A 16,135-nucleotide genomic window follows, 5' to 3' on the forward strand; every position below is an offset into this window, starting at 1 on the left:
CTATCATAAACAAAGAAACTGCTTAATTTGAAAACAAATGCTAAAACTCTCCCAGAATTTCTTTGGGCTGGACTTCTCACATGAATACAAAAACTTACAGCTGTTTGAATTGCAATAATAAAAAACAACTACACATGAAATTAGCACATTTGACCATTAGACAACATTTTATAAAAGCAAATGTGCTAAGCATTGAGTGATACTTGAATGCTGTTTGTGTTAGTTATACTTGCATAAGAAGAGAGGACATACTTCAGATATTTGGCCTATATTTATTTCTGGTGCTTACGTGAACCTTTTCTCATACAAATAATATTGCTGACCTTATAAAACTGTTGTGTTGGATAAAGATTGCTAAAATGGACAAAAAAAACTTCAAAGATTCCTTACCCTTTTCACATCCTATCTGTGCTTTTTAAACTTATTATTTCCTTAATTAGTATCATTGAATTTGTATGCAAGTAAAAAGTGCACTTTTCATTATTTTAATTTGATCATATCCATTTTAACTTGCACATATTTAGTTATACATACTAAATAAGGTTTTAATCAAATGTGCTGAAAATCGGTCTGCTGAACTGACCCAGTATTACAATAGAAATGTTAACTATAACTCTGAATATCTACACAAAATATTGCAATCTTTTAATAAGATATATACAAAAAAAAAAAACATTCACAAAATTTTTTGTACTCAGTATATGTCTGTGAACTGGTGACATCAGTTGGATCTGGACTCCAAAAAGTCAGAATTCAAAATGATGTTAATGTGAAGAATAAAAACACCATCTTACAATTTACACATTGTATTTGCATAACCTCTAGAACCTCCAAAATATGTCTAGTTCATTTTTTTTGGTATCTCTGGATATTGTATCTAGTATTTACCCTCCTTTACCATAGTTTTTCTGAATCAGCAATGTAATGTAAAATGAATAGTTGATAACTCTGGCATCAAGTACATAATACCATGTTAAATAGCATTGTATTGTATAACAGGTTGTGGCATGTCTATTTTGACTCCCACACCCATGCACATACAGTTAATTTGATTACATTAATATGACATTGTACACTTACATTTGTCATGTTTTCACTTGGTTAGTTACCATTTAATGTTTTAATTTCACTGGAGTAAAGCTATATTAAAATATCAATTTTTTTTACTTAGACATTTTGCTTAGTTTCAATATTATGGGATCAAACAATATTTCACTCGTTAGATTTGGTAACTTTTCACTTGGTAGAAATAAGTTTAAAAATGTATTGTTCAGTGTTACTGATATTTTACACACAATGTATTCAGAGATGCCAACTATTCCAAATGACTGAGCGTAATGATTGTAGACAGAGCCCATACAGATATTGTACAACCACTGGATACAGTTATGAGTCATCTGCGTCTGTGGATCCATCTGTGGCTAAACTATAAAAACTGTTAGTAAGTATGCTTGAAATCATTGTATCATCTTCACAACCCAACATTTATACAATGGCTGTAGTTTTGGTTCTAGCACACTCATATTTTTTTGCTATATCAGAGTCTGGGAACATTTTTCTGAATAGGTGTCCTGCATGATCGGCTACAGCTAGGGATAAATTATGAGCAATGACGAATTGCGTGAACATCACTTCTGCATTTATGGTTTCATATTCTGAATTCTTACTCATAAATATCGTTATCTGCATCATTTTTGTCTTCGCCTCAGCCTTTTGTTGGTGAGATGCTGATTTTGTATGTCTGGAACAATAGTTTATCCCGCCATGCGCCACAGAAAATTCAATGTGACAAACTGTACAAAACACATAACTGTCACTGACTTTTGATGCAATGACCGGATATTTTGCACTATACTCGTTCCTAAATTTTTGATTCACAGTTTTAGTCCTTTTAGATTTGCCAGAAACAAGACAATCTGGTGAACAAGGCCTCTTTTTATCCATCTTGTGAACGATCGCATTGGTGTTTCTATGCTGCTTAGAAAACGAGAAATACCCATCTACGCGAGCGCTGATTGGCTGACAAGCACTGATGACATAACTATGGATTCTCCCACGTACCCAGTATGGAGAAGCACCGCACTCAAACTATTGGTAGACATCAGAGATACAAATAATTTTTTATTATTTCAAGCACAAACATGATTATTGCAAGTAGCCATTTGGACTATGTCTTTTATTCATTATCAAAATTTATTTGTATCTCACTAGAAATTTTCTTTTCACCCCTTTCAAGCCCTGGGGGAACAATTTATCACTTTATTGTATAGGCCTATATAATATACAATAATTTGGGAGTTGCAACAAGTCGTATTTGTCTGTATGAGTGTATAAAAGTAATGTATACACCAAAATTGTAATAGTTGGCATGTCTGTATTTTTTAATTAGAATACTTTACCAAATCCTGCCCTTTTTCATGAATTTTATTCATTTACTGCAACTTTAAACCCATTGCTTACTACAAGGGTATAACATCCACCATATGGATATATTTCACTTAGTTTTCACACTGAATCCAATGGTTATGGTTTTGTAGTCTCTTATTACAATAACTTAATCAAATAAAAAATGACAGTATTTTGTTAATTTCCTAATTTTTCTCACGTTCCTGAAATTGCAAAATGTTTGTTGAATTTTGTGCAAAAACTACTTAATGGCTGTCTGAGCTAGCCTTATCTAAGAAGTTATAGCTTTAGGGAAGTCAGCTAGACAACACCCCCTACTGCTAACTCTAATGTGATAGTGGGATTCACCTTTACATTATAATGACCTCATAGCTAAAAGGGCAAGCATGTTTGGTGATGGGATTACAGCTTGCACATTACAAGTTGAGCACCCTAACCCACCAGTTTGATTGTGAAAGGTTTAATGTTATATGATCAAATCAAAGTTATATTACACATATTATTATTAATTTGTACTTTTTCTTCAGCAAGCATAACTGTAACGACTATGCCTTAAAGTGATACACATCTCTGAAAATATTTGTAAAAGAAAAATAGTAAAATAATTATAAACTAGTTCCACACTGGTCAGGTAATTAATGGTTAAAAATTAGTGATTAATGATTGACAATATATAGCCTGCACATAATATAACAACTGAAACAATGATGACCATTCACTGTGAAGCCTATTGTATGATACTGACAAAACCTGTGAGGAAAGGTTTATATGTGCAACACCAGAACAGGTACTATGTCTGGTAAGGTAAGATAATACAACAAATAAGAATCATCAGGAGTTATTACTATTAACAAATAAGCTCATTATAACATTTTGATAGACCCAAAGAAAAAACATTTGCACAAGAAGCTCACCAGGATAAACTGAGAACTTTATTATGAATTGTTTAAATATAACCAGAATATACTGAGGTCTGTGAGAAAAATATATACTAAAAACTCATGAGGGCATACTGGAAGAACCAGCAGAAGAAAAAAGTTTTACGAATGAATCTGATAAAGAAAAGTTTACACACAAGTTGGCTTGGAGAGAATAACAGATTCAATTATTAAAAATTTACAAAATGTTTTACACCTGGAGCCCAAGGACATACTTAAACTATTAGAAATAATAATAAATATATTCATGTACAAAATACTGACAAATAAATGACCAAAGACTTCCACATCAGAGCCAGTTGGGAAACCCATAAAACAAATTGACAGATCCGATTTATGTATGATATTCACCAAAGCATACCAAGAGATCCATTGAAGCTAATACTAGCATATTGATAAAACTAAGAGTAAAAAGACTCATAAACAAACTTCATAAGAACCAATTGAAAAACAATTTATACACAAAGCCAATCAAAATGAACTGATAGACTGAGTGAAAAAGGCTCACACAGCAAGGAAAAAAGATTTGCAGAAAAAAAAAAGATGTAGTACCACATTCCTTTAATATGTACACACAAGCTCCATAACACAAATATTAAAAGATGCTATAAACAGATTTACAGTGAGGCTTATCAAAATACATTAACAGTACAAATGATGATTTCAAACTAGTCAGATGAATAATTATTTTTAAATGTTTTGAAGTGTTGACTTGTTATACCAAACTATTGAAAATTTCACTATATAAAAATGGTGTAATTACTTTATAAAGTATTATAGTAAATAAGATTTAACATTCTTTATAATATACTAAAAAAAACTTCATCTGAAATTACCATACAGTTGAAACCCTTTAATTCAGATTATTCATGACATAGTTGATTTTTTCACAATCCTTAATTAAACAAAAATTCTGAATTAAAATTAAAAGAGTATCTTTACAAAAAATACATTTTAAATAAACAGGAAGTTAGGATGTTTGTATCAAATGTTTTTCTTTACCACTAACGTTAGTTCTAAATCCTGTTTACAGAAGCCACAGTGGCTCTACTTTTACTACAAACTGCCACATTTTCAATTGCTTTAGAGAAGCTGAATAGTTTTTCTGGGGATTGATAGGGAAGTTTTCTGAGCAGTTTACCACTAGAATATTATTTTTATTCATAGGACCCTTGCAGATCAAAGTGAAGAAAACTCAAACCAATATTGTATGATTTTGATGTCAGCTTAAAGGAGCTGTGAAAAATGAAGGTGTGTGTAAATTATATTAACATACAACTAATTCTTGTTCATAAAAAAATATTTCATCCTTCTTTTTTGATCACTGAATATCAGTATTTCTTAACAACTGGTTTATGTGTCAGTCATTACAACTACCTTACCAGTTTATGGGGTTTCAAAAAAACTGTATATATATACACACACACATACATTGTAATGGTTTTTTCTTATACTTGCATTTTAGTGGACCACAATAATTTAAGGAAAGAGTGAGCCAGTTTCTGGTATTGAAAAGGTTGAAAAACACTGCTCTATATGATTATGAAGTTGAAGCTTTCATGGTAACTTACATTAAAGTTTTAAGATCACAAAAAACACTTGACTATTTACAGTGTAGAATTATAAGTAAGAGCACAGACTTCTGCTTCACCCTAAGACATTGTATGACTTTACTGCATACATACTTTATCATTATATTTTCTCTCAATCCTCCCAGCCTTTTTCAGATCAAGTTGCTAAGATCCTAAGTGTACCCATAATCACCATTATGAAATTATTTTTGAGAAATGGACAATTTGAATTAGACATGTTTATGTGTTAAAACTTTCTAAACAAAACAAAAAAACTAAATGAAATTGATCAGTTATTCACAAAATGCTACATTTATTTTTAAAAAGCATAAGTATTGTTAATATAATACAAATTCTAATCAAACCGTTGAGATAAGATATAAACTATTTTTTAAATATATTTATCAACAAGTATTTGATAGATAAATTAAGATTTTTCACTTTTGTAACAGTACTTTTTCATTTTCTGTGATTTTCATTAGATGGAGGGTTAGAAGTTTCTTCATCATTATGACCAAGTCAATTCAAAACCTTTTTTGTTTCGTTTTTTAATGAAGACAACTACACAAGTTATGTATCAGTACAGCTACATAATGTTACTGTACATTCATAAGTTAAATTCTTTGCAAGCCCCTCTGACTGTTTTATCTTAGACCATTTTGTGCTTTTCCTTGTAACGTCTTCTAGCTGTTTCAATAAGTTGAGCTTTACGATCTTGATAGGACTGCATTCTTTCTTCAGCTGTTGTTCCAAAAGTCTGAGCAGCAGTAGAGGGTGTACTCTGTTGAGCAATGATTTATTTATTAATAATATTTGAAAAAGGTTATGAATACATACAGTTAACAAATCAGCAGTAACAAAATTCTTAAAATATTCCATTGGAAGATTGTTGTATTTAAAAACACAATGCATAAAAAATAAAACTTGGAAAAATGAATATTTGTACTCTAATGGACTTTGTGAAAACATAACAAGCCAATACAGAAGTTCTGCATTCCTGATAAACTTCTTTGTATAACACTCGTTATATAAATGTTAATTTTTGTGCAGAACAAAGCAAGAAGCTGCATAGAACCACACAAAAAAACAGCATTCTACAACCATGTACACTTTTGTAAGAAAAAGTTATTTATTCCTTTTTAAGAGATACTTGTAAGCTTGCATAAGTTATTAGCATGAAATGCAAAACCTCTTTAAACAATTAACAATATTCTTGCTATCAAATAACACTAGTTTGTTTATATTCTACAGCAACAAGACTTTGTGCAATCAAAAGTTAATAACAGATTGAACTGTTTTGCTCATTTAACTTTGGTTTAAGACCACTGATCAACAAAATACCTTACTTTTACTATTTTTACATGAAGTTTCTGTTCATTATATGCCCTTCTGAGAAACCTTAAACTGTTCCTTACTAAAATTGAAATGAAAATGTAGCAATAACAAAGCCAGATAAAGGCAAGATTAAAGTCATTCTAAATAAACTGAATATACTAATAAATAGAGAGAAACATAAATAATCTAAATTCATAAAATTGGACAATGCTCCATCAAAAACCAGAAAGACAGTTTTTTTTGTAATGCACAAATATGTGTCTATGGCTCTCAAAATACTCTTCTCCAAGATGCCCAGAACTTTCCCATATGTGTACATTAGATGCTCATTCCCTCACTCTCACAATAGTTAGAGTGAAGACGTCTTTAACTCTGATTAACCTAAATCAAGCTGGATCTTAAAAATGTGCATTAAAATCATGGTCTCTTCTGGCAGCAATGTTTACAAAAGTTCTAAAATACACAAATATAAATTTAACTTCATTACGGAGTGCTGGTTGGCAAACAATCAGCTTCATTTCTTAGTTGTGATGTTTTACGGTATATTGAACCAGGCTTAACAGTTTTTGGTCAAAATAGTTTCAAACATCAATGGTTTTCATATGCACATCACCAAAAATGTAGTTATTAAACTACAATGTTGTGGTATGCAAACATACCATGTATTTGCTACACCCTTGTATTTAAACAGAAATTTTAAAAAACTGTTTATTCAAGTGTATGTGCAGATTTCCCATAATACATTTGTTAAGAAAGTCAGTAAGTTCATTTTGCTCTATCTATCTATTGTTCTATGTAATACATCTAAGATATACTTTTTAATTACAATTGGAAAGATTTCTAGGTGGGAAATTAGACAGTAATCTTTTCCCCTGATATGTCAGATGACATATTGAGAACAAAACCTTTTTGTGATTAAAATGAATAACCAACAATAACTAAGGTTACATAAATTACCTTCAAGAAAAGTTTAAAGTTAATACTATGTTTCTTCAGTCTGAACCAAGCCTAAAGAGAATAAATAGCTTAAAAAGAAAAACAATTGTTATTTCACTTTAAAGAGAGATATCTCGTTAGTTAGGTGACTATTCATTATGTAGGATAAACACGTGCACTGCTGTTTGTCATTATAAATAAAATCATTGTGACTTCACATTTCTATCTGGTCTCTTTCTTTTACAAACTCAGTCTCTTCAGAAAATTCAGTATTACTTTGTAGCATTACTCTCCTGATTGAATCTTTGGTTTTTCTGCAGACATATCTTGCCATTCTTGGAAGAAGTCAATTTTAGCTGAAAATACCATAACATTTATTATTTATTAATATGCTACTTCTGTCATTGTGAGACTCGGCAAGGTTTATTTGTGGGCTTCTTTTCTGGTGTCTGCTCTTGAAATCACTTCACAAAACACAAGATAAATTACTGAAGCATACTTTATAATTCCAGTATGAAAAGATCCTACACTTGGTCTAAAGAAGCTATGCTAAACACTGGACCCTCAAAAATGTTTAAATGAACTCTGAAGGCCTGGAGAAAGATATTAAAAATGTAGTCTACAAAAAATTCCTATTAAAATTTAAAATAAAACTTGTTCATAAGAGATCAATACATATAAAATAAAGCCACCAAGTTCTAATCCTGGTATTATGAGAGGGGTTTCTAAAGGCTTGTAAGGAGGATTGTACTATAACCAATGTTACATAGTATTGTTAAGTTTTGAAACTATTCATTAGTATTAAATATGCTATTAATAATAGATTCTCTCAAAATGTAAAACATCTGAATTTTTATAATAAGCTATTCTGTGGTAACTATTTGTTTCTCTATAGCACAATTAATTTGTGAACAGTTTTTATTCAAAAGTCAAAAACAAACTATTAAGGGCCAAAATTTGCAATTTAATGCAACATATGACATTCAAGGCATGTGAATATAGTTCAAACTACAGAGGAATGGACACTTATCACAACAACAACTTGAGACTATTTGTGGGGAAGAAGTATAGGAGCATATTAAATTGCAACCTAATAATATATGGAAAAGTCAATTTTTACATACATAGATTTATTCACAATGGCAAAACTTTACAGGTAATTTTTAAGCTAATAACACTTATTTTTGAACACAGTATATGTAACTTCATACATTGTGGTAATCAAAACACTAATAGCATACACTGGAAATTTCTAACTTTTGATTCACATGTAAAATCAAAAGAAAAAGAAAATCTTAAACATGTGTATTTAGTCTATAGGGATTAATACAGTTTCATTTAGGTAAGTCAGAATCAGAATAGAATAATAGCTGGTCCAGTGGTGGCGCCAGGATATTTTCGTTGAGGGGGGGACTGAGGTAAATTGTGGAGAGGCTTCCCAAAATACCATCAATATGAAGTATAGATGGTAAATTATAATAATGTAAATACCAAGGTACCTTTCAGAAAGGTGTGCTATTTTAAGTTGCATTTTGAATGCAGTTTTCATTAGAAACTCATACTCTGATTAATAATTCATTATTACAAATTAGAAATGCTTTTTGAAATGTTTATGAAAATATGCATATATGTAAAAGAAGAAGCTCACCTAAATTCCACTCAAGGTAATACAAAATAAAAAAAAAAATCAAGATTAGCTTAGATTGAACATTTAATATACCATTAAGAGTAAAGCTACAAATCAAAAGAAATATAACATAAAGACATAGTTTACATAGCAGAAACAGATTATCCCAAGTGAAGTTAACACACTCTGAGGAAAAGTAAGGTCACTATCAGGCTAACTATCTTTCATCATGTTGTGTTTATAGTCAATATTACTTCAAAACAATGCACCTGTTCTGTTGTAACTTGAAATCAATGTGGTTGTCTAATCTTCGTCAAAGCTCAAGATAGAATGGCATTACACAGGGAGTAGCAATACAGCGCATGATTTTCAGTGTGTTCAGTATGTTGCTATGGGATGCATGACACATACTTCTGTCTTAATGAAGACGTTGAATTCTACAGATCTATGTCTCTTTGACTTAATTGTTAATTATGGGAAAAAATATTTATCTTTGATACATGCAGAAATTACATGAAAGGAATCAATTACAAATCTCTGTTTCCATCTGTGGAGAGTGCTGCAAGATTGTATTTCCCCAACACTGGTATATCTTAGTGGCATTTGGAGAATTAAGTAATAGGTTGGAGTTAAGATTTATCTGAAATATTTCCACCCTACATGAATGGCACCAAACCACTGTCTATAAAGCTATACATAATGTTTACTATAAATTCAAATTTAATACATGTAACTTCAAGAACTTTGGTAGGCTTTTAGTAAACATCACAAATTTGTTGTACAAAGTTTGATGAGGTATTTTTACTACAGATTTGTCTGTGAATTTACTGAGTCAATCTGACTCAGACATTGAGTAATCACAGCTATATGTGAGATTAAAGATTTATTTCTGTATAATATCTCTACCACTGAGACATGTTTGCATACAACATCTAAGGTAACAAATAGATTAAAATTGCAAGTACATCTAATCAAATAAATTGGTTCATGATAATAATTTAATACAAATACAGTAGCACTCCTGATGTTTCATTAATTTTAATTCTTTGATTCTTATGGTTTTCAGTTTCTTTTACTTTTCTTTCTATTTTCAATACTTTACTTTGCATTACTTTTAAATCACATTTATTTACATTAGATGTTTCAAGTTTCATGCTCCATGCATTTTGTTCATTATTCCTTAACCTGTTTCTCCTATATAAAAATTTCTGCAGTTGAAACATTTTATATTATATATTGTGCCACTGCCATCATATCAGATAAAAAGGTAAAACAAAATATAAATAAAGGTAAAAAGCTTTACAGTATTTACAACAAATGTGAGAAGTAATAACCATAAAAGCTAATAAAAGAAACACTGTTGTGATACCGATAACAACAGAATACAAAGAAGTGATTGAAATCAGTACAAAATTTGAAGAAGTAAACCAGATCCTTTGAAGAAACATGAGAATGGAAATTAAATGTATGTTTGAAACAGCTAAAAAAGAATTGGGCCAACAGTGATCTTCATCTATTTTAAGGAGCACAGATGTAAGAATGACAAATTATACATAGCACCAAAGATACATAAAGAACCTTTCTAAATGAGGACAAATTTATCAAAATATGACAATTTCAATTATGAACATATAAATGACTAACTTGGATCCGAAAACAATTAATGCACAAAAAAGGAGGAAAACTGTCATGTACAACTCTTATGAAGTAACAAGCTAATTGGAAAAAGAAAACCCTAATAGCAGTGTATGTAGATTTGATATAGAGCCAATATACACTCAAAAACTGGTGGGAAAAAAAAAAAAAAAATGTGTCCAAATAGAAGGTCTAAAAATGAGAAGCCCATTATCTATGGTATTATTAACACTATTACTCATCAGCATAGAAACAAAAGCTATAAACACTGCTTTTCACTACTTTTCTGGTGTTGATATGTTAATGATATTCTATGTGGCTTTATTTCTTTTAAGCACAGACTCAACACCTGGGACTGACCTCATAACAATTTTTTGCTTGTTATAATTTTCAGACTATAACTTTAAATACAGTAGTCAAATCTTCACAACCTTTTGCAGATTATAAGTGAACATTACAGGGCTTTCACACTCAAAATATAAATTTTCTCTTTTTAAATTAAGTTTTAAGATTTTTTAAAGTAATGTTTTTCACATGTCTTTTCTCATGTTGATTATCCAACACAAATTATAATTTTAAGATTAAAAATACCTTTAGGCATCAAATATTTTCAAATTTCACATAAGAAATCTTTATAATCTCCAGATAAGTATCAAACATTTTTAAAGAATAAACTTTATAATTTATCTATTATTTTCACTAACAAATTTCTATGAGTTTCATCTATTTGACTGATCTTGTAAACACTATAAAAATTAGGATATAAATATGGCTTTCTCATTCTAGAACTACAACAAATTGTAGCATAAAAACACAAATATTTAGACTAAATAATTTAAATCTCATAACATTATACATTCCTACATATTTATTATACAGTCATGCCTGACTAACATTACAGATGTTTCAATGACACAGCATACGTGCATTCATGTCTCTGTATCCAAAAATATAAAACTGGCCTTTACAAAGTGACCTTGGCTGTGTTTTAGTGTCACATTTCAGTTATAATACATTATATATATGTGTGTATGTATGCATATGCACTATTACTATTTGCAAACAAGCTCCTGAAGTTACTTTTTTTAAACATAGAACAGTAAATAAAGAAACAAAGCAAGCAATTATCTCTTCTAGTTATGAACTCTGTACTTGTTTGCTGCTTGTCAGAAGTTGCTAAGCCTTATCAAATTTCTTATATGGAAGATGTGAAAAACAATTCTTTTATGTTTTATATATACATTTGAAATAACCAAAACACAATAAATTACTGTAATTTCACTAATTAATTTATCACACTTTTTGGGCTCATTAAAAGACTTATCAGCTTAAAATATTGTATTAAAAGAATGAAATTAACAACTTAATACTTAAAAATGGCTGAGAAAACTATTAGGTTGTTTGAAAATTAATGGCAGGTTTAAAATTTTTAACTGTAATAAGAAATAAAATTCAAAAGCAACTTTAGTAATCAAATTAAGAACCCAGTGAATCTATACACTTTTGCCAATGAAAAACAAGATTATTTATGCCATGACAATAAAAGTCCTAGAACTCAAAATTTCTTTAAAGCCAATTTCTGCTGCTGCTCTGTTGTTGAAGCTTTTGTCCTGTAAAAAGTTGTTCAAATACTTGAAAAAGTGGTATTCAGTAGGCAACAGATCTGGGGAGTAAGGAGGATGAGACAATGTTTCCTAACCCATTTTGTTGAGCTTCTGCAGTATTATTTGAGCAACATGTGGCAGAGCATTATCATGAAGCAAGATTGGACCTCTTCGATTAACTTATGCTGGCAACTTTCTATGAATGTCTTTCAATTCTTGACAGTAAACCTCAGCAGTGATATTCTGGCCCTGGTTGAGCAAGCTGTAATGAATAATACTAGCCACAGATCACCAAAGAATAACCATAATCTTCTATTAGTGCAACTTTGGCTTTGAGAAGTGTTTTAGAGATTGCTTTCTGTTGTCATTAAGGATCCACTTTTTGTCCCAAGTGAAAATCTGATCAAGTTGGTCATTTACGTTGTGCAAAATCAATGTAAAGCACAGTTCAAAATGGCAGTTTTTCTGATTTTCAACAAGTTCATGTGAAACAAACTTTTCAAGCTTTTTCACTTTTCCAATTTGCTCAAGATAGTCTAAAATTGTGTAACTATCAACACCTGATCCTTGTGCCATTTCTTGAACAGTTTGGCTTAGGTTTCTTTCCACTAATGCTCTAAGTTGGTCATTTTCATCTGAAAAGGACATCTTCTGCCCTCCTAATTTTTAAGAATCACATCTCCATTATGATACATTTGGAGCCAATGCTGTACTGTACATTCAGAGGTAATTCCTTCTTCCCTTACTTGGTTGATATTGTGAGCTGTTTGTGATGTATTATGACCAAGTTTGAATTCATGCAGAAAAATTATGCTCAGCTTTTTTTCCCCATCATTAATTGTAAGGGTCGAAAATATTGGAAATAAAGTTTTAAAAAAGAATAAAAGCACCAATGAATAGAAGAAAGATTTAGTTTTTCAATAGTACATATAAAATTGTTAAAAAAATGAGAAAAGTTTATCCCTATAAATGACTAAAGTTTCAATAAAAATAGCAACCATTATTTTTTGAGCAATCTAATTGTAGAGAAACATTCTGAGCTTTTGATTGGTTATTAATATGTCATAGACAGAAGTAAGTGTACATAAGGAAGTGATTCCAAAAATGGAAAGAGGCTGGCAAGGCCACTGTATCTGATTCAGTGAACACAACAATATCTCAGCAAACAAAAAAAAGATAAGATGATCTTATTTTATATACTAGCTTGTCACTATTGGTAAGTTGGGTTCCTAATTCATATGAAACTATAGACATCACAAGTACCTAATTTGAACCAATTTTGTATATAACATACCACATGACACATAAAAAGTCAATATTCAGAAGTTTTTTTTTATATTTACATTTAAATTAAGAAGTACACCACTGATTCATACTAAAATATGGATTATAATTAACAATTTTATACCAAATTTGTACACACAAATTTATAAAATAAATCATTCAATAAAAGTTTGAATGCAAGTAAACAAACACAATAACATAGTCTTTGATCCATTACCCATGTTGATAGGGCTAAAAAAGAAGAAAAGATTATTTTTTTAACAACATAAAAAGAGAAAAATGGCTTTATAATCTTCCTAAATGTGAAAATAAAGAAAAAACACATTTAGTCTGAAAATTCACTGAAAGAAGACTCAAGACAAAACTTCTATAAACCAGTTTTCTGCACACAATAAAAAGGTAAAAATCACAATATTAAAACGATATATAATAACAGCACTGAGGCAATTAATTAATGAAAATGTGAAAAATGAAATTCAAAACATAACCGAATGTTTGAAAACAAAAATGAGTCACTCCTAAGCATAATTGATGACAAAATCAAGAACATAAAAAAAAAAACGAGTTTCTATATCTTAAACATAACAACAGAACTGACCAAAATATCTAAGCAGAGCAAGAAAATAAACATATTTATAGATCAATAACACTTTTAGGTGTTATTAATTGAACATCAATTACATTATGGTACAAATTAAGCAAAAAAACACAAGCATAAAATTTAAAATCATAACTAAGCCAAGAACTAAAAGTTTTGCATGAAAGTTATAAAATAATGGAAAATACCTCAATGGTAAAGTGAATAAAACAACATTTTTAGACTGCAAATGTTTCTATATAAAAGAAACAAGTGGGAAAATAATGACCAAAAAACAGATTCCAATGTAAACAAACATGCGATTAACAAACATAAAATAAACTTTAAAAATATTAAAGTATTGCATATAAAGAAAAACCAAAACAAAAGAAAAAAGCTAGAAGCACTAATAATCTAATTTATAAAGCATCAGAAGTGTCATTATATCACAAAAGAAAAAAGCTAAAAGCACTAATAATCTAATTTATAAAGCATCAGAAGTGTCATTATACGTGTATTAAGTACATTTAAAAACAGAGGGACTTATTATCATAAAACCAATTATTTGATTGGATGTATCTGCAATTTGAATTTACTTGTACCACTGACATTACACATGATCATGTCTCACCAGCAGAGAAGAAAACCTGTACTAAAATAAATATGTGTCCTACTATTAACTGTTCCAAAACTTCACATTGTTTGTAAATATGTCAGTAAGCAGTGAAATAACAGTTTCATATTTTATTTGCATGAAGTAAAGAACCTCCTGAACAAATATGAAGTCTTTTTTCAATAAAACATATTTAATTTGTTAATTTGTATATCTTAAACCCTAATTGTAGCAAAATCAGCATTATAAGATAAAAGTTGAAAAATACCAAACTGTAAAGTTATTTTCTGCTAACGAATATAAACTTCTGATAGGTACTTATCTCCTGTAACATGTATAGCTGTTCTTGTTCAATGCTACACCTCTATATTTTACATTTTTTACATGTGACCAGCCTCAAACTCTCACTTACCACACAAACAATGTGGTTCAATTGTGTCTTGCATATAAATCATCATTTGACAACCCTCCACCCATGTGAGTGCAACACATCATTCTGATGCATGCAACTTCCTCTCTTTGATTCTACCAAACTATAACATCAAGATTAGACAGAAAAGAAAGCACTGGTTTTCAGTGTGGTGGAAAGGCTGAAAGTGTGATAGGAGGTAAGTATCAATCAGAAATATATTTTTATAATAAAAAAATGTATAATTTTTGATACAGCATATTAACCCCGGTCACTTGTATAGCTAATATCCCATATTAAGTACGTGTAAGAAACAGTGTAAGGAAAAGAAATAAGTAACCTTCAAAAGTGCTCAAAGAACACCTATGAAGCATAATTCCTGTTGGGCAAGAAATGTATGTGAGAAGCTACATTACTGCTGTACCAGGTATACTCTACACTCAGTATGGAAATAGGTTTCACATACACAAGAGAAAAGTAGGAGAACAACCAAAAAGGAGAGAAAACCAGTTAGGTTGGAATCTGAATCACAGTATACCAGAATCTCAATCACAAAGAGAACTGTCCATAGACAGGAATAAGTGGAAAGCTAAAATGGATGGCTAGAACATAAAGAACCTTACATAGCTGGTCAACTTAGTCAACTCCAGTCCAAAACCAAGGAGCATTGGGAATAGAACCACTGACCCATGGAAGGAGGAAGGTCCACACTGTCTTCACCTCAAGTTAAGTAGAACAAAAGCATATATTATACAAACTGATCTACAAAATGAGAACGTACACAAATCCACAATCAACCACAAATTTGGAAATGTGATATCCAAATGATGTTATGATGAGATGTGCCAATGTGTCAGGTCACAGACTCAAATCAGACTGGCATCTCAATGCATAACATCAGTGAAGTGGAATGCAAGAGAAAGAACTGTCACCACAATCAAGATCATCCTCTGAATAAAACCACACATATACCACTACTCTCCAGGTCCCACTGAATGGAAGTGGACTGCCTCTAGAAATAACCACACCCTCCAGACAGAACCAGACAAAAGCTGAGCACAACATCAACCTCTAGGACACATTGTATGGAGGTGGAGATCCTAAGGCAAACAAATTCAGAAAGATGAAACACAGTCAATATGTGCGAGGATTTATATTGCTTGGTCTAGCTCTAATCCAAAACCATTCACTGGGAAATGG

General features: G+C 30.6%; 1 protein-coding gene across 8 annotated transcripts in view; it reads right to left on the reverse strand.

The window, feature by feature from the left end:
* Positions 1-5,204: 5,204 nt before the first annotated feature.
* The window catches only part of LOC143253975 (lipid droplet-regulating VLDL assembly factor AUP1-like), a 63,646-nt gene continuing 52,715 nt past the window's right edge, over positions 5,205-16,135 (reverse strand). For all 8 annotated transcript variants that reach the window (XM_076508653.1, XM_076508694.1, XM_076508703.1 and 5 more), the window contains one exon: positions 5,205-5,696. In XM_076508653.1, the coding sequence (XP_076364768.1) occupies positions 5,565-5,696 (132 nt within the window). In that variant the 3' untranslated portion in view covers positions 5,205-5,564. The remainder of the gene's footprint in view (positions 5,697-16,135) is intronic.

The sequence above is a fragment of the Tachypleus tridentatus genome, chromosome 1 (genome assembly GCF_004210375.1).
Source record: "Tachypleus tridentatus isolate NWPU-2018 chromosome 1, ASM421037v1, whole genome shotgun sequence".
Taxonomy (NCBI): Eukaryota; Metazoa; Arthropoda; class Merostomata; order Xiphosura; family Limulidae; genus Tachypleus; species Tachypleus tridentatus.